Source organism: Bufo gargarizans, chromosome 3 (assembly GCF_014858855.1).
Source record: "Bufo gargarizans isolate SCDJY-AF-19 chromosome 3, ASM1485885v1, whole genome shotgun sequence".
Taxonomy (NCBI): domain Eukaryota; kingdom Metazoa; phylum Chordata; class Amphibia; order Anura; family Bufonidae; genus Bufo; species Bufo gargarizans.
In genome coordinates, this window is record NC_058082.1 from 412,801,111 (window position 1) to 412,828,031 (window position 26,921).

General features: G+C 42.2%; 1 protein-coding gene across 2 annotated transcripts in view; it reads left to right on the plus strand.

Annotated features, from left to right (window-relative positions):
- LOC122932942 (apoptosis facilitator Bcl-2-like protein 14) overlaps positions 1-26,921 on the plus strand; it is a 41,867-nt gene that overhangs the window by 10,229 nt on the left and 4,717 nt on the right. Inside the window, exons 1-5 of one of the 2 annotated variants that reach the window (XM_044287631.1) lie at positions 17,315-17,427; positions 21,744-22,318; positions 24,716-24,841; positions 25,523-25,584; positions 25,987-26,247. In XM_044287631.1, coding sequence (XP_044143566.1) covers positions 17,411-17,427; positions 21,744-22,318; positions 24,716-24,841; positions 25,523-25,584; positions 25,987-26,247 — 1,041 coding nt within the window. In that variant the 5' untranslated portion in view covers positions 17,315-17,410. Of the gene's footprint in view, positions 1-17,314; positions 17,428-21,743; positions 22,319-24,715; positions 24,842-25,522; positions 25,585-25,986; positions 26,248-26,921 lie in introns of those variants that run through there. The other variant, XM_044287632.1, reaches the window with a different exon arrangement.

Consider the following 26,921-nt stretch of genomic DNA (forward strand, 5'->3'; position numbering starts at 1 on the left):
TTATTAATCAGAATAATATGGTCTGAGATACTGATATCATAGTTTGGATATGAAGTTATGCATTGTGACATAGTTTCTAGTATTTGCTCTCTTCCTGGAATTAGTGCTTGTGGTCAGAAAGGCTAAATGCTTGAGGGAGGATACAGGCCGTCACCATGCTACTCATAGCCTCACTTCAAGAAGATAAGGTGACTAACAAGAAAATAGATTTTCCTGTAGTAACTCGTTATACAGCCTTTTCCCTACATCAAATGTCTTGCAATTACATCCAAAAACTGAGCAGACTAGGTTCCAAGATGAACAAATAGACAAGGAAAACATGTCAATAGCTACAAGGCAAGGCAGTGTTCATTTTACACAATGGGCCAAAGGCAAGCAGTTGGACGTCAACCTTAAATGGGCACTTCTATCAGAAATAGGTAGGGGAGATTTTTTGCAGAAGTCAGTTTTGCAGAAGTCTGCTTTGCCACAATGGAGCAAAATGTATCAAATGTTGACAATGTTAGATAAATTTAGTGCATCAGAACTAAAACCTCTGTCTTCAGATGTTATTCCTCTTTCTACACGGCCCCTTTACTGGAGTAAGGTTACTGAATAAATCTGTCTTAATTCAGCTTGACAGGGTAAACTTGCACACTTTCCCACCCACTTTTCAAATCTGGAGTAAGTGGCGTAAAAATGCAAAATGTCACAAAATGTTTGCACAAATAAGCCCTAAAACTCTCAAACAAGACCTATTCTATAACCTATTCTAGAGATCAGTGTTTGATTAATCACTCCCAATTTAAATAAACACCTACTTTTTAATTTACATTTTTAAATCTTTGGCTGTTGTCTTTTTCATTTCGTAAGTACTATGCCATTTAAAATTAAATTAACATTTTTGAAGGAGAGCTGGTGAGAGCTTTTTGTTCTGACCTCTAATGTCCTGTATATTAGTGTTGAGCGAGCACCAAAGTTCTGAACGGATCCGATCATATTAATGCAGACGGAGGCTCCGTTCAGTACGGATCCGTCTGCATTAATAACTTAGAAAATGTTCTAAGTGCGCAAGATGCCTGAGCGGATCCGTTCAGACTTTCAATGTAAAGTCAATGGGGGACGGATCCGCTTGAAGATTGAGCCATATGGTGACCTCTTCAAGCGGATCCGTTCCCATTGACTTACATTGTAAGTCTGAACGGATCCGCTCGCCTCCGCACGGCCAGGCGGACAGCTGAACGCTGCAAGCAGCGTTCAGCTGTCCGCCTGTCCGTGCGGAGGCGAGCGGAGGCTGAACGCCGCCAGACTGATGCAGTCTGAGCGGATCCGCTCCATTCAGACTGCATCAGGGCTGGACGGAGGCGTTCGGGTCCGCTCGTGAGCTCCTTCAAACGGAGCTTACGAGCGGACCGACGAACGCTAGTGTGAAACTAGCATCAAGTAGAGCACTTTGCGATGCTCAGGTGTTCTACCGAGCACAATGGAAGTCAATGGGAGAACCCCATTATTCTGGTGAATAAAATGGATTTTAAGTCTCTGAAATTTCTGCAAAAAAAATCAGCAGCATGTGAAGGGTTCCCTATTTTCTGCCAGAATGTTCGCAACATCAGGACTTCTCCTATTTTATCCCTGGGGCTGAAAATTGTCTATCCCTGTGTTGTGTTCAGCTGCTGAAATTAACTTCCACAGACTTAAATTATGTTGGGTTGCAGATTTCTTGTATGAGAAATCTGAGAATCTCTCCATTTAATTCAATGGTAAACTGATTCTGCAGTAGAAGACGCTGCGGAAAAACATTCTGCAATAAAATCTGTGCAGATTTTGTTGCAGATTTTTCCACAGTGTCTTCTACTACAGAATCAGTTTACCATTGAATCGAATGGAGAGATTCTCATACAGGAAATCCACAACAAAGTCCACACCAAAAAATCTGCAGCTTTGCAAAAGAAAATCAGAAAATTCATATTTTCTAGCAGAAAATCCACCACGTGTGAGGGCACACTTATAGTGCTATATGCTTCACAACAGCTGTATACCTACCCCACCCACACAATTGAATACTCTGAAGGTCCTCACTGTCTGTGAGGGACTTGTATTACTGCTGGGCAATAATGAGAATCCTGGTTCATAAATATAACCCAGAATTCCAATGAAGACTTTCCAGTCTTCGCTAGAGTTCTCAAATTGTATTCGTGAACCAGGGAGCTCAGTATGCACAGGAAGACCATGAGGTTTGAAGAAAGAGGGTACCCGCCATCTATCCTAACAAAAACCCTCAATGAATTAAAAACCCCTTGTAGCTCCGAAAAAGAACAAGATAAAGGCTCACGAGTGGCGTTAATCCATAAATACCATCCATTCAATCTTAAATTGGATAATATTGTGAAGAAACATTGGTATTTGTTAGGAAAAGCATACCCCCAGATTAAGGAATTCAATAATCCGCCTCTTATTTGTAACAAGAAAAATCAAAGTTATAGAGACAAGCTAGTACGTGCGGATATTGGGAGTAACCGTGGTACCCTCAAACAGAGAGTACTGGCTACACAGCGGAAGGGCACGTTTCCGTGTCTGCATTGTTTCCAGTGCTCCAATGTAATCAAAGGGCCCAATATCTACCACCCACATACTGGACGGACATACCCAGTGGATGGCTTCTTCACGTGTGAATCAGCCAACGTCATATATTTAATAAAATGTCCATGTGGGTTGTTATATATTGGAGAAACAATACAGAGTATAAAAGATCGCATTGGAAAGCACAAATCCACTATTAGGACTAAGAACTTACTTTTACCAGTCCCCTCCCACTTTGAAAAACATCACCATACAATTGCTCAATTGAAGTTCCAGGTCATAGAACAGATCACCAGACCCAGGCGGGGTGGTGATATTAAAAAACTTCTTTTGCACCGTGAGGCATACTGGATTCATACCCTTGATACCCTGCATCCAAGGGGTCTTAATAGAGACTACGAAATTATGCATATCTGAAGTCAGTCTGTGTTTTCTGTCTACCATCAAACATCAATTTTTATTAATTTCTATTAATTTCTATTAATTTTTGTATCATTATTTTCTAGACATCGACTACATAATGAAGGAGTATCTCTGCTGTACTAGTATTTAATAATTATTGACATGTGTTCTGATACCTACTCCACCTTTTAAATGATTATCTTGATTATGTTATCATGTTTCTATGTATGTACCGCCCCTCTTGGGCATTGACGTCATAGGGAGGTTCCTTTCTTTAATCATTGATGTGTGTATATATATGAGCTACTGACTATGTACATCTACCTGTTGAACAAGGCAACTTAGCCGAAACGCGTCCTTTTCTATGGGATATATTGCTATGTGCAAATAAAACTTCATGAGCATTGAAGTCACGTCTGCTGGGATTTTCTTTCAACTACACGTGGAATTAATCCTATCCCGTGCGGCGTGCATCTCAGCGTGTGCCGGCCGACTTTTCTCCATATCTGTCCCTACCTATAGGCATTACATGTAAGTTAAGAAACGCACGTCTAAGATTATGGCTATTTTAGCCACATAGTTTGCCAAACAGTTTGGCATCAGCATTCATAAGGGAGATTGGTCGATAAGATCCCAGGTCACTTTTACAATTATGCGGTTTGGGAATATGAGTTTTTAATGCCTTTCTCCACGACAGAGCAGGTGGTGGAGGTTTGGGTGAGGAGGTTATCCTGAAATATTTCCTGGAGTGTTTCATAAAAAAGGAAGTGCCACGTCTTGGTTTCTAGACAAAACCTCAAAGAATATACCATCTGGGCCTAGTGCTTTATTAATGGGGGAATTAACCAAGGTTTCTTTAAAGATAATCTGTCATCAAAAATTTTACCTGAGCTGTTCTTAACAGCATTTAGAGAGCATTAAGAAAATTGCTTTATGGCAGCCACATGGGCCATAGACACAAGGGTCAGGAGGGGACCCTATTGACTTCTATGGGAGAGTTTTGTAGGCATCCTCTGTGACCTGTGAGGAGGTCATTGTACAAGGAGAATATATAAGCTCTGAATATCACCTACTGTGAATTGTGGATCATGTCTTAGGTTATCTTGTGATGACACATTCCCTTTAAGTTTAATACAGTAATCAGCGCAACTAAATACCTAACCTGCTCTACAGATAGAGTTGGAACATTAATACTATCCAAAAAGGTATCAAGATCCAACACCTCAACCTTAATAGTGTAGAGTGATAACTAGTGGCGAAAAAGTCTTTCAATATATGACTAGTGTTCCTTGGATCACTATTTTTTTCCTCCCGAACCCCTAATAAAGGCAATTTAGTTTTTTTCTAGCCCCTAATAACATTTGTCAAATATTTACTAGATTTTCCTGATCCTCCAAAACTTATGGATTTGTGACATAGGGACCCTTGTATGCTAGATTTTCCACAAAAAATAAATAAGAATAAGACTCTCGCTGGGATTCCTTGAGATCTGGGATCTCCAAATTTCCCATAATTGCAAACTTTCCTTCGAGTGTACTCAAGCATTCTACCAAACCAGCTGTTTTCTGATCAGCCTTTGATTTGTATATATTGATATCTCTAAAATCCCCCCCTTCCCCCACAACATAAGCTTTCAATTTATTCCCATACCGAACTTTGCTGACAGAAAGATAAAATGTAATTATTGGCCACTTCTGTTGATAGCCACTCTGGATTTATTTTAAAAACATTCATGCCATATCCTCCTATGGTCAAGCTGACGTAGACGGACACCAGGGAATGATCTGACAAACACCTCACCCCATATTTAACATTAGCAATTAAAGGGATCATAAACTCATGGTCAACACCAAATCTATCTTAAAAGGAGAATTATATGAAGAAAAAAAAATACATTTTGAAATAAGTTTCCTCCAAATGTCTGCCCAGGCCAGCTCAACCAGTAAACTTCCAAAGCCTGATGTTGGATGACTCCCATCCTTCACCTCTCTTATTTTATATAAATGTCAGTCTATGAAGTTATTAAAGTCACCAATTAGTAAAACAGGACCTGGTTTAGTACAGAGGAGGAAAATGGAGGTGGAATATACCGTATATTGCCATTTGTGTCATTTTTTATTCTTAAAAAGTTCCATGGCTTCCTATAAATCTTCCCATTCTACCTATTTAATCAGTCGAGCATCTACACTTAAGGATCTAAGGATTAAGATATTTACTTTTTCAGAAAAAGAATAAGGCCCCTTTCACTCGGGCGTTGCGGGAAAATGTGCGGGTGCGTTACGGGAACACCCGCGATTTTTCTGCGCGAGTGCAAAACATTGTAATGCGTTTTGCACTCGTGTGAAAAAAATCGCACATGTTTGGTACCCAAACCCGAACTTCTTCACAGAAGTTCGGGCTTGGGATCGGTGTTCTGTAGATTGTATTATTTTCCCTTATAACATGGTTATAAGGGAAAATAATAGCATACTGAATACAGAATGCATAGTCAAATAGCGCTGGAGGGGTTAAAAAAATTATAAAAAATATATATATTTAACTCACCTTAGTCCACTTGTTCGCGTAGCCTGGCATCTCCTTCTGTCTCCTTTGCTGAACAGGACCTGGGGTGAGCATTCATTACATGAACAGGACCTGTGATGACGTCACTTTGGTCATCACATGGTCCGTCACATGATCTTTTACCATGGTGATGGATCATGCGATGGAACATGTGATGACCGGAGTGACGTCATCACAGGTCCTGTTCATGTAATTAATGCTCACCCCAGGTCCTGTTCAGCAAAGGAGACAGAAGGAGATGCCGGGCTACGCGAACAAGTGGACTAAGGTGAGTAAAATTTTTATTATTTTTTTTAAACCCTCCAGCGCTATTTGACTATGCATTCTGCATTCAGAATCCTATTATTTTCCCTTATAACCATGTTATAAGGGAAAATAATAAAGATCGGGTCTCCATCCCGATAGTCTCCTAGCAACCGTGCGTGAAAATCGCACCGCATCCGCACTTGCTTGCGGATGCTTGCGATTTTCACGCAACCCCATTCACTTCTATGGGCCCTGCGTTGCGTGGATTATCGCACCGCAACGCACAAAGGAGGAGCATGCTGCGATTTTCACGCAACGCATAAGTGATGCGTGAAAATCAATGCTTATGTGAACAGCCCTATAGAAATGAATGGGTCGGTATTCAGTGCGGGTGCAATGCGTTCAACTCACGCATCGCATCCGCGTGGAATACTTGCCCGTGTGAAAGGGGTCTAAGTTGAACGATATGACTTGCCTATCCAAGGTTTATGTCAAAGATTAATCATTTCTGGTATTAAATGAGTTTCAGCCAAGTAAATTACTGCAAGATTATAATTATTTAATACATCAAAAACTGCTAAACTCTATAATTTACGTTTAACACCGCATACATTCCAAAACAACTACAACAACATAATTCTCCTCCACTATCTGAGAAAAAATAAAATACATTTTCTTTTTTTCCTTCAATAAAAACCTTAATTGCATTATAAATTCTCTTTGAGTGATGTCTATTGCTCTATATGTAATTTGGATGATATTGTTGATCCTTGATAGTGGACACCAGAGGGACAAGCACCAACCTTCTCACATTTACATCCATAGGATGTGCAACTTGTAATAACTAATTATCAGGAATAAACACTTGTTCTAGATAATTGATTCTTTTGCATGTGCCGCCAACTGCCTGACAACCAACCTCAACGCTCATTTATTAGGTGATCTATCATTTTTGTGGTACATAAAATCATAATTTGTCAGTAGCAGAACAGATTGTACTACTAATTGTTCATCCCCATAGAGGGGGGATAATTGTTACATTCCTGATCATTACCCTGAGTATTAGCCCATGTAACTGAGTCCTGATAATACAACTACTACACATTCACTACAGCTTGAAGATGAAGAGGCAATGACTATACGGTAATTGAATTTGATCACTGCAAGCTCTCTCATTAGACCAGTCAGACAAGCTAAGTATCAGTTTCTTTTGTTGACAGCCAACACCTTATTAGTGTGAAGCATGTGCCAAACAAATGTCACTAGACACAAGAGGTTGTTCTATTAGTTAAAGCAGCAGCCCTCAATATGAAGGGGTACGTTATATGCTCTTCTTTGTGCTCTACAGGCCTGGTCAGGCAGAAAAGATTATGCGTTGCTGCTCTCCAGAGGGGTTGGTAAGGCATGGTGCACCCCAATAAAAAATAAGTCCAGAAGCCAGGGTCTGCTGTAAACCGGTTTGCTTCCTTACTGGAGGAACTCAAAGGCAAAACAATACAGGCAAGGCACTGAGCTTACTTTTCCAGTCTTCTCCCTGGCAGAAGAAGGTTTTGCGCCGATGAAAGGCCTGAGCTAGCTATCCCTCTTTCTCAGGGGCAGACTGGGAACTAAAAGTGGACCTATAAAAAATGTAAAAAGTGACCCCATGTTGCACGTGGGTCCAAATTGACAGAATGTGGGGCAACATAATTAGACAGGGTTAACATATGTAAGTAGGGCCAGAAATACCATAGTGCAGAGCACTATAGCACTCCAGCTGAACCAAATACCACAATACAGCACAAAATAATGCCACACCACAATATTCAACTATATCACTGTCCTGAGGACGTCGATATAGTTGAATTCAGGAGGACACCAGGGGCTGCTGGCCATCTGCGTAAGAGAGAATCAGATCATTATGAACCTGGCTGACGGCCATGAGGACGGCTTGGTCGGCCCTCCTAGGCATTGGCCTACCAGGAAATTTCCCTGTAATGTCTATGGCCAATCCACCCCTGCTCTCTCTTAGAAGGCTGGTACCCTGGCCAAAAGGCCCATGGCCCTGTGTTTGTTGTGGCTCAGTCATCTGGCCGGCTCCCGGGTAAAAGGGCTAGTGACCCAGGGTCTGTGACAGAGTATCTCTGTCTCAGCATCTTCTTCTGATCATCTTCTTCTGGTCACTCAGTCTCTCCTACTAAGCACATTGTTCCCATCTGACAACTAGGGGCTATGACTGCGCTCCTTTCATACAGTTTCTAACTGAACTAGAACCTTTTAGTGAAAGGGGTGGAGTGGAGAATCACAGCCTAAACAGAAATATTGCAATCTTAGTCTGTAATAGACTTATATTGAGCTTCAATACCAGTCAATAGGGATAACCAAACAGTTTTCAGATGTAAATAACAGTCTAAACAGAGATTATTTAGTAACAGGATCTGAATTTTCACTCTGTTCCGTCAGGCAGCTTAGCTGACTAGCTCCTTATCTCTGACATTATAAACACTGATAAGAATGTGGCTTAAATAAGTGTTTATGACCTTTTAGTAATTTAGAGATACGGTTTATTAAATTACTAGCACTTAGTGAAAGTAAAAAATACAATTTACATAGCAAGAAAAACTGTTAATCCTTTATGACAGAATGGCTCAATATTTTATTTATAAACACCAGTTGAAAAAAAGGATTTTTTGCCTAAAATGAGTTAAATGCAATCATAAAATTGCCCCCGAAAGTGTACATAGCCTTAAAATCTGCATATTCTCTTATAGTGACTGTGGAAAATGACTACCGTATTTTTCGCCCTATAAGATGCACCGGCCCATAAGACGCACCTAGGTTTTTGAGGAGGAAAATAAGAAAAATTTTTTTTTTACTAAAAGGTATGCTTTTGGTGGGTTTTGAACTAATGGTGGTCTGTGCATGACACTACTATGGGGTATCTGTGGATGGCACTGATATGGGGGGGATCTGTGGATGGCACTGTTATGGGGGGATCTGAGGGGGCACTGTTATGGGGGGATCTGAGGGGGGCACTGTTATGGAGGGATCTGAGGGGGGCACTGTTATGGGGGGGTGATCTGTGGATGGCACTGTTATGGGGGGGTGATCTGTGGATGGCACTGTTATGGGGGGATCTGTGGATGGCACTGTTATGGGGGGTGATCTGTGGAAGGCACTGTTATGGGGGGTGATCTGTGGAAGGCACTGTTATGGGGGGTGATCTGTGGATGGCACTGTTATGGGGGGGTGATCTGTGGATGGCACTGTTATGGGGGGTGATCTGTGGATGGCATTGTTATGGAGGGGGATCTGTGGATGGCACTGTTATGGGGGGTGAATCTATGGATGGCACTGCTATATATGTGTCACCCACAGACCCCCCCATAACAGTGCCATCTACATATCCCCCACCCCATAATAGTGGCATCCACAGATGCCCTAATATACTGGAGCTAAACCTGTGGGAGAGGCCGTGGCATGCAAATACCCCGCCGCTCACTCACTTCCTTAATGCCTAAACCTTTTTTAATTATCAACAAATTGATGTTCCCATCCACAGCCCCATCTGTACTACTTACTAAATGTCCTGTAGCAGGCAGAGCAGGGCATAGCATGGTTAGGTTACAATAGCATGGTTAGGTAGAGCAGACGCTAGCAGATCGCTAGTGTCTGACAGCTAATTAGGTCCAAATGAGGTGGTAGAAACCCTTTAAGGGATCAAAAGTAATGGGACAATTGGCTTCTCGACTGTTCCATGGCCAGGTCTGTGTTATTCCCTCATTATCCCAATTACAATGAGCAGAGTTCATTTCAAGTGTGCTATTTGCATTTAGAATCTGTTGCTGTCAACCCTCAAGATGAGATCCAAAGAGCTGTCACTATCAGTGAAGCAAGCCATCATTAGGCTGAAAAAACTAAACTAACCCATCAGAGAGATAGCAAAAACATTAGGCGTGGCCAAAAGAACTGTTTGGAACATTCTTAAAAAGAAGGAACGCACCGGTGAGCTCAGCAACACCAAAAGACCCTGAAGACCACAGAAACTAACTGTAGTGGATGACCGAAGATTCTTTCCCTGGTGAAGAAAACACCCTTCACAAGAGTTGGCCAGATCAATAACACTCTCCAGGAGGTATGTGTCAAAGTCAACAATCAAGAGAAGACTTCACCAGAGTGAATACAGAGGGTTCACCACAAGATGTAAACCATTGGTGAGCCTCAAAAACAGGAAGGCCAGATAAGAGTTTGCCAAACGACATCTAAAAAAACCTTCACAGTTCTGGAACAACATCCTATGGACAGATGAGACCAAGATCAACTTGTACCAGAGTGATGGGAAGAGAAGAGTATGGAGAAGGAAAGGAACTGCTCATGATCCTAAGCATACTACCTCATCTGTAAAGCATGGTGGTGGTAGTGTCATGGCGTGGCCATGTATGGCTGCCAATGGAACTGGTTTTCTTGTATTTATCGATGATGTGACTGCTGGCAAAAGCAGCAGGATAAATTCTGAAGTGTTTTGGGCAATATTATCTGCTTATATTCAGCCAAATGCTTCAGAACTCATTGGACGGCGCTTCACAGTGCAGATGGACAATGACCCAAAGCATACTGCAAAAGCAATTAAAGAGTTTTTTAAGGGAAAGAAGTGGAATGTTATGCAATGGCCAAGTCAATCACCTGACCTGAATCCGATTGAGCATGCATTTCACTTGCTGAAGACAAGCAGGAACTGAGGACAGTTGCAGTAAACGCCTGGCAGAGCATCACCAGGGATGAAACCCAGCGTCTGGTGATGTCTATGCGTTCCAGACTTCAGGCTGTAATTGACTGCAAAGGATTTGAAACCAAGTATTAAAAAGTGAAAGTTTGAGTTATGATTATTATTCTGTCCCATTACTTTTAGTCCCTTAACAAGTGGGAGGCACATATGCAAACTGTTGTAATTCCTACACCGTTCACCTGATTTGGATGTAAATACCCTCAAATTAAAGCTGTCAGTCTGCAGTTAAAGCACATTTTGTTAATTTCATTTCAAATCCATTGTGGTGGTGTATAGAGCCAAAAATGTTAGAATTGTGTCGATGTCCCAATATTTATGGACCTGACTGTAAAAATCAGTTTAAGAATAATCATAGCACAAGTTAACCCTCAAAAGTGTAATAAAGTACGGAGTTAAAGGCTTTGCATATTAGCAATAGGGGCAAAGTACTCCAAAGTACTGCTTTTCTATGGTATTACGAAAGAAGCCCAAAATGTACAAGTTGTGTCTCTTTATGCAAAGAGGTGAAACATTTTTAAAAGGGGTTGTGCAGCCTGTTTGTATTGATTACCTTTTCTCAGGATAGATCATCATTATCTGATCAGTGGAGTCCAACACCCATTACCCCCGCCGATCAGCTGTTTGAAGAGGAGACAGGCTCCATGGGCATCCGCAGGGAGGGGAAAGGGTGGGAAAGCCCCCCCCTGGGGCCAACAGCACTGGCGGATCCAGGGGGGGGGCATCGGGGCAATTGCCCCCCCAAGCTGCTCAGAAGTGGGGGGGCAGCGGCGGGGCACAGGGAGATGAACGCTTCCATTGTGGAAATGTTCATCTCCATAATTATCTGTATCGCCGTCCTCAGGACAGCGATACAGATGACTGTGCTGAGGCAGGGGAGGGAGAGGTGTGTCCCTTTCCGGCAGCCTATCAGAGGCCGGCGCAAGCGGTGTGATGACATCATCGTGCCGCCTGAGCCGTACAGCGCGGGACACAGGCCGGAAGAGGCCTGCATCGCATCGCTGCCAAGGAGGTAAGTATAAGTGTTTATTTATTTTTTGTGTACAATACTGGTGGCTACTGGCACATAATGCGGGTCTCTGGCTATTGGCACATAATGAGGGTCTCTGGCTACTGGCACATAATGGGGGCTCTGGCTACTGGCACATAATGGGGGGCTCTGGCTACTGGCACATAATGGGGGGCTTTCATTACTGGCACATAATGGGGGGCTGTCATTACTGGCACATAATGGGGGGCTGTCATTACTGGCACAAGGGGGCTGTTATTACTGGCACATGATGGGGGGCTGTTATTACTGGCACATGATGGGGGGGGCTGTTATTACTGGCACATGATGGGGGGCTGTTATTACTGGCACATGATGGGGGGCTGTTATTACTGGCACATGATGGAGGGCTGTTATTACTGGCACATTATTGGGGGCACTGTAGGGGCATCTACTGAGGCCACAAAGAAGGGGCATTTTATATAGGGGGCTCTGTACAGTAGAATTTTATACTGGGACATATTATGGTGGGTACTATGAGGCAAGGGGGGAGGAGTACCATGGGGTCATCTACGGGGGCACTAAGGGGTATTTTATACTTGCAAATTATGGGGGACACTGTGAGCATCTACTGGGGCATTTTATACTGGTACATTATGGGGGGCACTAGGAGGAAGGGAGAGAGGAGCACTATGGAGGCATTTACTCCTCCACATTGCACCCGCGCGATAAAAACTGAACATCGGAACGCAATCGCAGTCAAAACTGACTGCAATTGCGTACCTAATCGTGCGGGTTTGCTGCAATACACCGGGATGCATCCGGACCTAATCCGGACACACCCGTGTGAACCCAGCCTTAAAGGGATTATCCGAGTAATTTTTTTGTTCTTTCTATGTTCCTAACTAAGCAAATATAACAGCTTTCCAATTCACTCACTTTATCTCCAGTGGCTGGTTTCTCAGATTTCACTGAGGGTCACATGACCTGTGATGTCAGCTTCTCTCCCTGCTCTGATAGAGGTCGTATACAAGCCTGTAAACCAGACCACTGTGCTGGCCATGCCCCCCTTTCACTGCCGTCTACTCTCTACTAGGATTCTTAACCCCTTCAGCTGCACAGCTTTGCAGGCAGTGAGAAGACAATTCTGGGCACTGGAGCTGAGATACTAGAGAGAACATTACACAAGAAGGTAGGGGGAAGATCCTGTGTGTATTAGCAGTGTCATTGTATAGCTGGGACTTGTAGTCCTACACATACAACATGCTGCAGAGTCTCCCAGCAGGCAGACATGTCACTCAAGGCAGCTCTTGCATTGACTCCCTTAGAAGTGTCATTATACAGCTGGGACTTGTAGTCCTCCACATACAAAAGGCTGCAGAGTCTCCCAGCAGGTCAGCTCTTGTATTCACTCCCTTAGCAGTGTCATTATATAGCTGGGACTTGTAGTCCTACACATACAACATGCTGCAGAGTCTCCCAGCAGGCAGACATGTCACTCAGGGCAACTCATGTATTCACTCCCTTAGCAGTGTCATTATACAGCTGGGACTTGTAGTCCTCCACATACAAAAGGCTGCAGAGTCTCCCAGCAGGTCAGCTCTTGTATTCACTCCCTTAGCAGTGTCATTATATAGCTGGGACTTGTAGTCCTACACATACAACATGCTGCAGAGTCTCCCAGCAGGCAGACATGTCACTCAGGGCAGCTCTTGTATTCACTCCCTTAGCAGTGTCATTATACAACTGGGACTTGTAGTCCTACAGGACTTTAATAGCGTCCTGGGTGCCATACTAACACTGAAAGCATTTTGAAGACGGATCCGTCTTCAAATGCTTTCAGTACACTTGCGTTTTTCCGGATCCAGCGTGTAATTCCGGCAAGTGGAGTCCGGACAACGCAAGTGTGAAAGAGGTTAGCTCCTGTTTCACTCCTCCATGATGACATCACGGACCTGGTAGATGGTAGAGAAATTGTGCTCCTCCACCTTCCATTTGAGGATGCCCGACAGATACTCAATAGGATTTAGGTCTGGAAACATGCTTGTCCAGCGTCTTCACCCTCAGTTTCTTTAGCAAGGCGGTGGTTGTCTTGGGTCATTGAGGCGAGTTTTGGGTCATTGTCATGTTGGAATACTGCCCTGCGGCCCCGTTTCTGAAGGGGGGATCATGCTCTTCTTCAGTATGTCACAGTGCATGTTAGCATTCATGGTTCCCTCAATAAACTATAGCTCTCCACAGCAGGCAGCACTTATACAGCCCAAACCATGACACTCCCACCACCATGCTTGACTGTAGGCAGGACACACTTGTTTTTGTACTTCTCACCTGATTGTCGCCACACACGCTTGACACCATCGGAACCACAAATAAGTTTATGTTGGTCTCATCAGACCACAGGACATGGTTCCAGCAATCCAGTCCTTAGTCTTCTTGTCTTCAGTAAACTGTTTGCGGATTTCCTTCTGGGACAACAGCCATGCAGACCAATTTGATGTAGCATGCGGTGTATGGTTTGAGCACTGACAGGCTGACCCCCTCACACCGTTAACCTCTGCAGCAATGCTGGCAGCACTCATACATCTATTTTGAAAAGGCAACTTCTGGATATGATGCTGAGCATGTGCACTCAACTTCTTTGGTCGACCATGGCAAAGCCTGTTCTGAGTCGAACCTGTCTTGTTAAACCGCTCTATGGTCTTGGCCACCATGCTGCAGCTCAGTTTCAGACAATCTTCTCGGCCATATTTATGTAGAACAGCAATTTATTTTATTTTTTTATTCTCAGAGAGGTCTTTGCCATGAGGTGCCATGTTGAACTTCCAGTGACCAGTATGAGAAAGAGTGAGAACAATAACACCAAATGTAACACACCTGCTCCCTGGTCACACCTGAGACCTTGTAACACTAACGAGTCACATGACACTGGGGAGGGAACTCACTTTTGTTGCCAGTGGTTTAGATATTAATAGCTGTGTATGGAGTTATTTTGAGGACACACCAAATTTACACTGTTATACAAGCTGTACACTGACTACTTTCCATTGTATCAAAGTGTCATATCTTCAGTGTTGTCCCATGAAAAGATCGAATAAAATATTTACAAAAATGTGAGGGGTGTACTCACTTTTGTGAGATACTGTAAGTGGTTAGACAGAGCGAGATAACTCCCTCTATCCTCCGATCAGCATCCCACAAACACAGTTGAGGGTGCTGAGTAGTTGGCATCGTTGCTTAAGGACCTTCTATAAAATGTAAAATCCTACTATTAGAATGAAATACAGAAATATTACAGTGTATAGCACAAGCGATCATCAGATTGCAGATTGAACTTGCAGGGGGGTAAAAATTGTATATTTTTTTTTAAATAGAAAACATTCAAAATATAAAAAAATTAAAAGATGAACATAATTGGCATTGCCCTGTCCCCAATAACCCAATCTATTAAAATATCCTATTATTTAACCAACAGAATGAACTGTGAAAAAAAAATGAATAAATCACTTTGGTCACCTCCCTCTTCTCCCCTTGAAGGATCTATGTGCAGTACACCAGAACTGGGGTGATACAGAGTGTTAATCTGGCACATTACTAAAAAGATTATGCTTTGTATTATGCTTTGTACGTATTTCTAGAGCTGTCTATAGGTGGCCCTGAATATTGAAAGCTCAAGTATGGAGGATGGAGTTGCCCCTTGATGTACACGACTGATGTAAAAAAAATGAAAACCAGACATCATATAGAACATGACAATACCTTTCTAACAAAGCTAGAACCATGGGTCCAGAGATCTCCCGATTCATTGCTCTAATTTCTCTGCTAGATTATCTTCAGCCAGGCAGCTCAGGAGGCGTGTCCTTTCTGCTGCAGTTCACTTCCTGCAACTACCTCAGCTTCTAACAGAACATATGGCTGGTGGTAGTTGAAGATTTAAATGGAGCATGTTCAACCAGCTCAGTGAAACGGACAAAAAAATATGGAAAACAGCAGATGGCGCTATACAGATACAATTCTTTGAATATTCACTCAAATTTTTAATTACATGCAATTACAAAAGTATTCAGATTCAGGTGCTGGCAGGTAGACTGTTTTATGACACAGCACCTTTAAATAGCATAGTTGCCAACAGCTGCAAATTTACAGGGATTGTCCCTAATTTTCTGCAGTCCCTGAAATTTGCGCTGTCCCAGGCCAAAAGCCATAAAGTCCAAAGTGTGGGGGTGTCCTTGGGGTGCAGTCTACTTGTCACTAATTTACCCACTACACATTTCTGCACCTCTTTGATGTCTCTCTTCCGATTCACAGAATTTTACAAAAAAATTGGCTTCGTGACAAAAAACTTCGTAAGTAGCAGCTGCAATGACACGGAGCAGCGATAGCACCGCCCCTTCATTGTGCCCCTCAGGCGCCGTGTTCATACATGAGTGTAAAAACGGTGTGAAATTAACCCAATTTTTTTTTTAATCTAACTTACCGCCTTCATTTGCTCGCAATGGGCGGGCCGCTGCCATCTTGCTTGAAGATCAGGAGCGAAATCTCACGCGAGATTACGTCATCATGCCAGCCGGCATGGTGACGTCATATGTCACCACGCATGGGATTTCGTCCGAGATCTTCAATCAAGATGGAGGCTGGCAGACTCATAGCGAGCAAATGGAGGCAGTATATATATATATATATATATATATATTTTAGTTTTTTACACTATTTCAGGTTAAATCAATTCGCTGACACGATGCACAAGGAAATTCGGCTTCAAGGCGAATCGAATTTATCCTGAAATTCAGTTCAAATCCATTTCGTGGGATTCTATTCGCTCATCTCTACTTCTGATCACCCCTGCTGATGAATCGGCAGAGAGCTGTAGGAACAGGTAGTCCCTGGTATACTGCGCATCACGTGACAGACAGGTAAAGCATATCCACAATATATGCCAGAAATGTCTGATAGATGTGGGTCCCATTTCTGGCACCCATACCTGTCTCGGGACTGGTCACTGCAACCAGCCCTGGGTGGCCAGGACTATGGAAACAGTTGAGTGCACCATGACAGTTAATGTTGAGCGAATCGAAGTATCCGAAATGGACTTTGATCCAAATTTCAGGGAAAATTTGATACGCCATGAAGCCGATTTCCTCATGATTCGTGGGAACGAATCAATTTTCCTTAAAAATAAAAAAAATAAATCATACGTCATTAATTTGACTGTGAAGAGGCAATGGCGACCATCTTGCTTGAAGATCCAGTGTAAAATCTTGTGCGCAGAGACATATGACGTCACCACACCGGCCAGCGTCATTAAATCATCACGCACCGTGAAAATTTCTTCAACATGATGGCCTTGGCAGCCTCTTAGAGCTCAAATGGATAAGGTAAGTACAATTTTATTTATTTTAAATGATTAACCCCTGAAAGGCCTCAATATTAATCTCAGAGCAGCATCTGAGGGGGTCAGATGTTTTTCCTTCGGACTGAATGGTTTCCTGGAAGCTGTGTGTGGTGACAAAACAATACTTGTCTAGGTGAAAAGAGCACAATGTAGAGAGCGGGGGGCAGACTGGCTTCCTAGAAATGATGCTCTTGTCTAAACAGCTTCTGTCATTTATTACTATCCAGTAAAACAGGTTTCTAGTTATCTTTACAGTTCTAAGGAGCTCAGCCAATGGCAATAAGGAAGTGAAGTGCTAATGAAGGTAGCTCCAAAGGGCTGCCTGACACCACTGGGAAACCACAGGAGGCCGAGCTTATACTCTGTGCTCTACCTGCTGATTGGTGGCTTATAAATAGGTAATGAGATCAGCATGAAGTAGTCAGGTTTTACTGTGCAGACAGGAAGCAGTTGTCCAGTAGCACGAAGCTAGCCGCAGCGAAACCAACACATTCCACGTGTTATGATGGAGGCAGACAGGTAAGTCCCCCTGATGAAACAATAGCTTTACATTCAGAATATTTGTTCCTTTCCTTCATATACTGTTAATAAATAAGAGAGAGAAATGAGATGGTGTAGTTATGAATTCAGTGTATAGCTGAACACAAAGGGAAATATTTATCAATAATGGTATAATTTGCGCCAAAAAAATGCCAACATTACAAATCAAAAGTGGAGATTTGTTTCACCTCATTTCAAAAGGCGCACGCCACTTTTAAAATGTGACTTTTTAAAATATAAACTTGATTATCCGCCTATTTCTCTCAATTTGCGACATTTTAACGCACTAAAGTACGACTTTTTTTTAAACAGAAGTACCCTATTTCAGCCAACCCCTGCCAGACCACACTTGCGACTTTTGAAACATATTTTTGACTTTTGAAGAATATTTGCAACATTTCCACTGTAAATTGCGACTTTTGTCTCAGACTCAGGATGTGTTTTCTTATTGTTTTGTTTTTGTCGGATGTCAATTTCATGACGAAACCCTGCTGTTTAGCTCATTTATACTAGATAAAAATAAATGCATCCTGTTTTTATACTTACCTATCACTTTTCCCCCTGAAGAGTTGGTTTTCTTTTAATAAATGCAATTTTATTTTTTGCAAAAAGTCGCATTTTTATGCCATAAATGCGACTTTTTACAGAAAACGCCAACACACAAGCTGGCTTAATTGTCCGCAACAATTTGAGCCATTTCTGCCGATAAGAGGATGATAAATGAGGCGTAATGTGTGCCAATTACGCCCACATTGATATTTTTTATTTATTTCTGCCGTGATGCAGTCTTTATGGTGAAAAGTTTGGAAAAAATAATTGATATATTTGGCGTAAATCAAAATATCATTGTTTTTGCCGCATTTTACGCCATAATTCTGGTGCAACATGCTTAGTAAATGTTGCCCATTGGCTATTATTTTCAGTACAAATAACTTAAGCATTTTTTCATTATAATAATGTATGCCACCAGTATGTGATTAAGGATTAGGACAACTGGCACCCTCACTGATCATGACAACGAAACGCCGTTGCTTCAGCTTTTACTTTTTATCATATATAGATAGTGCACCTTTGAATTTTTATTTAAATATAAATTAATATATATGTTTCTTTTATTAAAGGGGTTGTCTGAGATACAGTAAGTAAAAATCTCAAACAACCCCTACAAGTGCTTAAAACAAAAAAACAAGCTACACACACCCCTTTTTCCAGTGCCGTTCATCATTCAGTCAAGTCATGTAAACTGTCTTCCATGTGGATAATAGCGAGTATGAGCTTTAGTTACAGTGTTGTGTTTTTTAGTTACTAAGCAAGACAAATATAATGGCCATTATGCTGAGCTTGGTGCCCTTAACAATAGCTAAAACTTGACATTTCTATTGTGGAAGCTGGCCACACATATGCAGGTTTGTTTGCCTCTGGATGATAATCCATACAAAATCCATGATCAGTGGGGTCTCAGGTGGTCAGACTTCAACGTATCAGATATCTATCCCCTATCCTGTGAAGTTGCCTTCATTGGACAATCTATTTAAAGGCTATAGAAAACTTTGCACTGAATTTTTGTATTGTTAATTTGCATCCTAAATGCAATATTAAATAACTTTTTAAATAATCCTAAATAAAAATTTCCTACCATTTTGTTTCTGTAGAGCAAGCATGTCAAACTCAAAGGCTAACATGGGCCAAAAAAACAAAATTTAAGTTTATGTGGGCCGCATTTTTTTACAATATAATGCAGACGGATCCGTTCTGAACGGATCCACCGCCTGCATTATATGAGCGGATCCGTCTTAGACGGATCCGCTCTGAACGCAAGTGTGAAAGTAGCCTTAGGGGCGAGAACCTGGGATCTTTCATCCCTTGTCCTATTCAGCTCTATCAGGGTGAATAGGACTTCACACTGTCCCTGCTGCTCTGTGCCTTGTGCACACAGCATCAGGGATGTTACCTTGGCAACCAGGGCTTCTGTAGCGTCCTGGCTGCCATGGTAACTGATCGGAGCCCCAGGCTTACACAGCTGGGGCTCCGATCAGAAGCTGCCACTGCACCACCAATGAGGGGGAGGGGAGAGGTCCCTGTGGCCACTGCCACCAATGATTTTAATACTGGGGGGTTGAGAGGGGCTGGCGCACTGTGCCACCAATGATTTTAATGGGATGGGGGGTTGAGGGGGGGGGGCACACTGCACCACCAATGATAAATTACCCCTTTATTACAGGAGGCTGGTACTGGCAGATCAGCAGTTAACCCCTCAGGTGCGGCACCTAAGGGGTTAACTGCCTCTGATCGCAGCTCCCTGTCAGCGGCAGGGTGCCGGCAATGCGATTCTGCTGCCGGCACCCGCCTCCTGTATTGTGTTAAAGACTGACTTTCACTATCAGGCCACACAGAGCGGCGCCCAGCGATGTCTCAGCACTCACCATTAGTCCTGGGCGCCGCTCCGTTCGCCTGCAGTGCTCCATTACTGTCTCCTCTCCTGCTCCACATGCTGCTGATTACTATCGGAGCGATGGGAGGAGACATCAGCTTCACTAGTGGGCGTTCCTTCTTCCTGGCTGTAGCGCTGTCCAATCGCAGCGCAGGGAGAAGGAACGCCCACTAGTGAAGCTGATGTCTCCTCCCATCGCTCCGATAGTAATCATCAGCATGTGGAGCAGGAGAGGAGACAGTAATGGGGCACTGCGGGCGAACGGAGCGGCGCCCAGGACTTATGGTGAGTGCTGAGACATCGCTGGGCGCCGCTCTGTGGGAAGTGGGAATAGTCCTATCATTGGTGGCTCAGTGCGCCCGCCCCTCCTCCGCCCCTCTCTCCTCATTCGTGGCGCAGTGCGCCCGCCCCTCCCCCCCCTCTCTTCTCATTGGTGGCAGCGGCAGCAGCACAGGGGGAGGGAGGACAGCTTCCTTCTCCCTGTGCTGCTGAGAGAACATGAGCGCGCCGATAGCAGCACGCTCATGTTCAGAGATACTAGACTGCCGGGCCGCAAAGATATTCATTGCGGGCCGCATGTTTGACACCCATGCTGTAGAGTGTGTGGCAGGACCCTTTTACATAGGTCGAGGAACAGGAAAATCATCATGGACACTTTACATGAAAACACTAATTTCCAATAATTGCTCTGCATAAGATATAAAGGTCCCACAGATCATCCGACAAATGAGCACAACTCTTGTTTGCCAGGTGACTGCAACTTCATGTACCATGTGGTACCAAAAATTCTTGTTTATTGGCAGTACATCGTACTGTGTAAAATGGAATGTGCTGCCAACAAACAAGGAAACTGCATGGGGATTAATGATTGCAGAAACGATCACCGATCTTTGTGATATGTAAATGCAAATAACAATTAGGCAATGATTGGGAATTCCCTCATTCCTAGTCAGTGCATGTGTAAAAGGGCCCTAAGTCCTGCAGTCCTGCGGTAATGATGCCAAATCTGACATAAACATGTTAGGGAGAGGAGGTTGTACACAGCAGATCCGAGAGTGGAGAAGGAAGAAAGCATCCAAGGAGCATAGCGATAGATAGAACTATAGATAGGAAAGCAGGGGGAGAATCACATAGGTTGAGCATAAGTGTACAGAGAATGCAATCTACATATCAGCCTTAAAAAATTTACAGTAAATATATAAATTTATGATGACACTAAAAATCTGTTATAGGAATCAGATCTGGATGAAAGGATAGTCTTCGCAAACAGTAACTTTTCTGTGTAAGGTGACTTTCACACTAGCAGCACGGACCTCCGGCAGGCTGTTCCGTCGGGTGAACAGCCTGCCGGATCTGTCCTCCTGCTAGTAACCATGTGCCCCCGGACTGTCGCTCCATCCTCATTGACTATAATGGCGGCAGGCGCGGAGTTCCGGAGGAGGCACAGCAGCGCACGGCCAGAGGCTGCCGGAATAAAACTACGATATGTCCAACATTTATTCCGGCAGCCTCTCGCCAAGCGCTGCCGTGCCTTCACCGGAACTTTGCACCACCCCCCATTATAGTCAATGGGGATGGAGCGGCAGTCCGGGGGCACAAGGTCACTAGTGGCAGGACGGATCCGGTAGGCTGTTAACCCGACGGAACAGCCTGCCGGAGCTCCGTGCTGCTACTGTGAAAGTAGCCTTGAGGATAGTCCTAGGAAACCAAAGTGAATATATAGGATATAAACCTTATGTGAATGTCTAATTTTGCTGCCTAAGTGAGTAAGCAACAATGTTAACCTTTATCAGGAAGCAATTTACACATTTCCCCTTGATACACATGATGAGTAGTAACCTATTTTGGTTTCTTTTTCATACAGGCAAAATAAAGAAGCGGCAGTGAGCAACAGCCCAAAGATGGAGAGGAAACAAAGAGGGAAATTTGTTTCATTAAGCAAGCAGGATGCTAAAATTGTGCTGGAAACATACATAAAACGAAGCTTAAGCAACCGTGAATCAAAAAGCAAAGAGTATAAGAAGGAAAGAAAGGTGAAAAGGTCAGTCAGTGATGTCACCAGGTTCAAAAATAGAGTAAGTAAACTTAAGACCACTTCGGTACCTGAACCTGAAGTACAGGAAGTGGAGAAGAAAGACAGTGAGACCCAAGCCAAAACAGTAAAAAAACAATCATGGTTCAAGAGTTTTCTAAATCAGCTATTTAAAAAAGAAGAGAACATTTCTGATCAAACTGTGTCTGTGGTCAGTAAAGTAGGCCAAGTCTCAGCGACCTCTACTGCTGAAGGACATTCAGATCAGACTACAAAAAAAAACAGCTTTGGAAAAGCTAAAATCCGAAAAGCACTTTCTTTTAAGAAGAATAATGTAGATGAAAAGCTGAAAAGACCCACCAATCTTCCATTGAAGCGTATCGCTAGACCACTACCACTTCAACAATGTAAGTATTCAAGATACATTATAAAAAGGACATATTCCTGTCTGATGAGAAAAACATTCGAGAAGTACATACACATAAGAGCAAAGTCCAGCAAATCTTTGTTTTGGCGCGGCCAGCCGACTCTCTTATGTGTATCAGCTTTGCCCTGACAGAAGATGTTTGAGAAAAGAAGTATCTCGAATTTTGAACTTCAACACACTGATCCTTTGTCCTCTCTCCTCATTACATACACAAGTATTAAAATTTTTTGTATGGGGGAGTGGGGAGGAGTAGCTGTTGGCCAATCACTACTGACTGTGTAGGTCTGCTTTTATAAGGGAGAACTTTATAGGTGGCGCATCCACTGGTCTGAAGACCACCTAGTTCTCTGCTGAAGTATGAACTACCAGCCATCTTGTACCTCATTTTCTCATCTTCCCATTGTACTTAAATCAAGATTAAGCTTTGTTCATATAACTGTCATGGTATCTGTTCTTAAAAGTTTTTTATGAGATATTAATATTGATGGCCTATACTCAGGATAGTAACAAATGTTAAGCAGCACTCCAAAACCCAACTTCGGTAAAGTTCATTATATTCCTCTGGGTACCTGATGAAAGTCCACAGAACAAGTGGTGCACACAAATGAGGACCCAGGCTCGGGGGTCCTAGTCAGTAGATTAATAGAAGGGGTCCACAGCACCACTCAACTCCAAAAAAAACTTGTGGTTTATGTAGAAAGCAACAAACTTAACGACGTTTCGACGTGATGTCTTTATCAAAAATAAAGACTTCAGGTTGAAATGTCGCTATATTTGTTGCCTTCTAAATAAGCCACAAGTTTTTTGGAATTGACGAGTGCTGTGGAACCCTTCTATTAATCTATCAACAGAATAGGTCATCCATATCTGATTGCGGAGGTCAGACTCCTGGTTGTGCTCTGGTGAACGCCGTGGCATCTTCCTAAGACAGTGCTATCACGGTCATCGGTCACATGGCCTAGGTGTAGCTCAATCCCATTCAAGCAAATAGGCCTAGGCTGTAATACCGAGCAAAGCTACTATATAATGTACAGAGTTGCGCTTGGTAAGCTGTGGGGAGGCCTCAGCACTCACTACAGTGCTGTGACCTCTATAAACAGCTGATCAGTGGGGTTCACTGGTATCAGTCCCCCCACAATCACATATTGATGACCTATCCTGAGGATAAGCAATCAATATTAAACTCCCGAAAAATCCTTTTAATGGAGCAATGTCAAAGACTTATTTGGGGTAATTTATCAAACTGTAAAGTAGAACTGGCCTAGTTACCCACAGCAACCAATCAGATTCCACCTTTCATTTTCCAATGGAGCTGTTAAGAATGAAAGGTGGAATCTGATTGGTTGCTATGAGTTCTACTTTACACCAGTTTGATAGTTTACCCCAATTGTTTTTACAAAAGATCTCAATAAGTCCTGGCTTATCTACCCGACTTGGGCCACTTTCACATGGTCAGTATTTCGCCTCAGTATTTGTAAGCCAAAACCAGGAGTAGAAACTGCAGAAAAAATATAATGGATTAATTTGTGCCTCTTCTATGTTTTGGCTCACAAATATGGATGTCATATAATGACCAAATACTGACAATGTAAAAGTAGTCTTATGATGGGGTCTGTCAAACTAAGGATTTTTTTTTTTTACAGGAAATTGCAGACTATGCACTGCATATATTTAGGCTGGCTTATCACGTTCAGGTTTTTTGTTGCCGTTTTGAAGCCAGAGCTAGGACTGCATTCACAAAGTGGAAAAGACTTTATAAAAGTGTACTCTTGTATTTATGCTCTATTTCAGGCTTTAGTTTAAAAAATTGCATTAAAAAACCTGAACATGGAATTAATAATCTTGTACAACATTACATGTTAAAATTAAAACAATCATATGTTCACCCCTTACTCTAGCACTCTTCTGGTACTTTCAGTAAGGGGTGAGTATATAAATATTTATTTTCTTAACACATTTTAGGTGTTGTCCAAGGTATATTAATGATCTCTGAGAACTCCTTTAAGGATAGCCATGCTGTGTTTTTCTTTTTTTTTTTTGCAGTAATATTCTTAAAAAGATGGACTGTATACAGGACAGAGAAAGTTAATGCATTAATATCAGCTCTAAAACCAAGTCATGTGTAACAGCTGAGAATGTTAGGTATTAGTTCATAGAGGTATCAGGGCAATGGATTTTGTTTTGGGGTATTTTTTTAGACGTTAGTTCTGAGAGAAAATATATTACAATTATGGGAAAAACATATACCATATGTTACAGTACACTAGCTAGGGTTTTCAGGAGTCTGAGTGCATTCAAAACTTTAACATGCTGCTTTCATCACAAAGTATCTCAACATGCCAAATATCTCAACATTTACACAACACTATCTGTTTAGGTGAGAAGAATGAAGATAGCTATTATGAACAAGTATCTGAAGAGATTGAGCTACTTGTGAAAGAAACTGAAAACCTGGAACTTGGTGGAAGAAAGCAAAGCTTGAGTGGAGATTTAGATACAGACGGTATGTACACATGACCTGGGTAAGATCACTTTAAGAAAGAAAAGCTATGATGGAAAAATAATTTCCTTGTATTAGGCCAGTGTATTTTTCATAGACAAAAGTCTTTTTAAAAGGTCAGAGCAGTGTTGGCTGGACTACAATACTTCTAGTCTCCCTAATGGGAAAGAGCGCCCCAAGAGTACTCCCAAGGCCGTTAACCAGGGCAATTTTCTGTACAGACAATCGGCACTCTTTCCTTTTGAAAGGAGAACTGGTTCATATGTATCATTCAGATAGTACTGAATGTAATTGTGTAACACTGAGACACCTAGTACATTTATCCTTTTGGAATGAGAACTGGCTTGCACATCTTTTTTTTCCAGTGGAGTATTACATGTGTCTCCCTCTCTGTGAAAAATGAATCAAGAAATGTGGGTTTGTTAGAATTAAAATTTGAGGGGGTTGGGTGGGGGATTGTGATGAATTATAAATACATAGAATTGATTTGCTAATCTAAAACATTTGTGATAAATTTGTATTTATGCCAGTTGTCTAATATGTTAACAAATATGTTCAAGATGAGCACCATATTTATGAAGTGAAGCACCTGTGCCTGTCCACTTTTTCCAATGGGTGAAGTGGGCAACATTTTATTACAGTTTGTTAATTAAAATTTGTCTGCTGTTTTTTTTCCTCCTCCAGAAACTATGATTAAGAAGATTGTTGCCATTCTTCAAAAGGAAGGTGATGCCTATGACAGAAAGGTATGGAATAAATATTGTGAAATCTGATGACCATGTCTGTTACCATCTATATATTTTTACCATATGTAATTACTTTTCTATGTTATTTCAGAGACTAGTTAGGATTTTTATAGTAGTCACTTCTAGTATATTTATAGTTTAATAGGTAGAGGTAGAGGAACACATTGTATGATATTCACAAGTGTTCAACCTTCGAGTCATGTGGATCGCACAAAGGCTCCTCAGTTACATATATGACACCTAAATGGCACACAATAGATAGGGGTTTCCAGTTATAGATTTTATATATTGACTAGATATCGCATATCGACAAGATCTAAACACTGGTTGCAACAATTAGGAGTATATAGTTTTCATCTAGACAAAATACTAAAGCATACCTACATATTTTATCATCTGCAGATTAAAGAAGACCCTGCCCTGAACAACTTTTTCAAAGATATTTCCTACAATTCATTCAAGCAGCTTGCCGACGTCTATGTAGATCAAGGGATCAAAAGGAGAGAACCAGATGTAACTGAGGATATGAAATTTGCATTCTCTGTTCACTTTACAAAACAAGTTGTGGGACTCTCTACTCACCCAGTAAACAGGATCATGGGCTTTGGTACCAAATATCTTCAGGACACTCTTACATGGCTTTCGTACAGTAGAGAAAATCTGGTAAGTGATCTATATGAAATAATCCCAAGAAGTTGTCATATGAGAAACAATCTTAATTTCTATGGGTACCATCAGAGTAGTCATTGACGAGTTGGAGTTCTTCCAAAACTGGCCATACACAAGATTAAAAAAAAAAAAAAAAGTCTTTGACTTGATCGACTGTCAGTCTAATATGTAAGTAAGGGGGGCTAATTTTACCCAGTGGCAAAGGTATGGAAAATAAAGCTGGAGAATGTTGGGTTTCAATATCCCTGATCTTCCCTCATGGGTGTTAAACAGTTGCCCAAATTTAAATTTCACATTTCAGATCAGAACATGTGAGTAATCTGCTACCAGACACCTTTAATGGTGGGTTAACTCCCTGAGAACAAATGATCGGGGATCAAATTGCCTGACACTACTCTCCCTGACATCTACCGCCAAGGTAGATTTTGGAGGTCTCTGTACACCCAAGATGGTTGGTTAGCCAGCATAAGACATGTGAATGCAGTTTATTTCAATAATGAACCTGCAAACTTGGTCATCAGGAGGATGAATGTTTATGGTGAAGTTAAGAAAAACAGCTCTCTATAAACCAGGCTTTAATACTGCTCCAATTACCATCCCTAATTAATTTCAGGAGGTCCATGTGTGCATATGTTGGGAAGGATCTTTCAGTTAAAATTGCCCTTAGT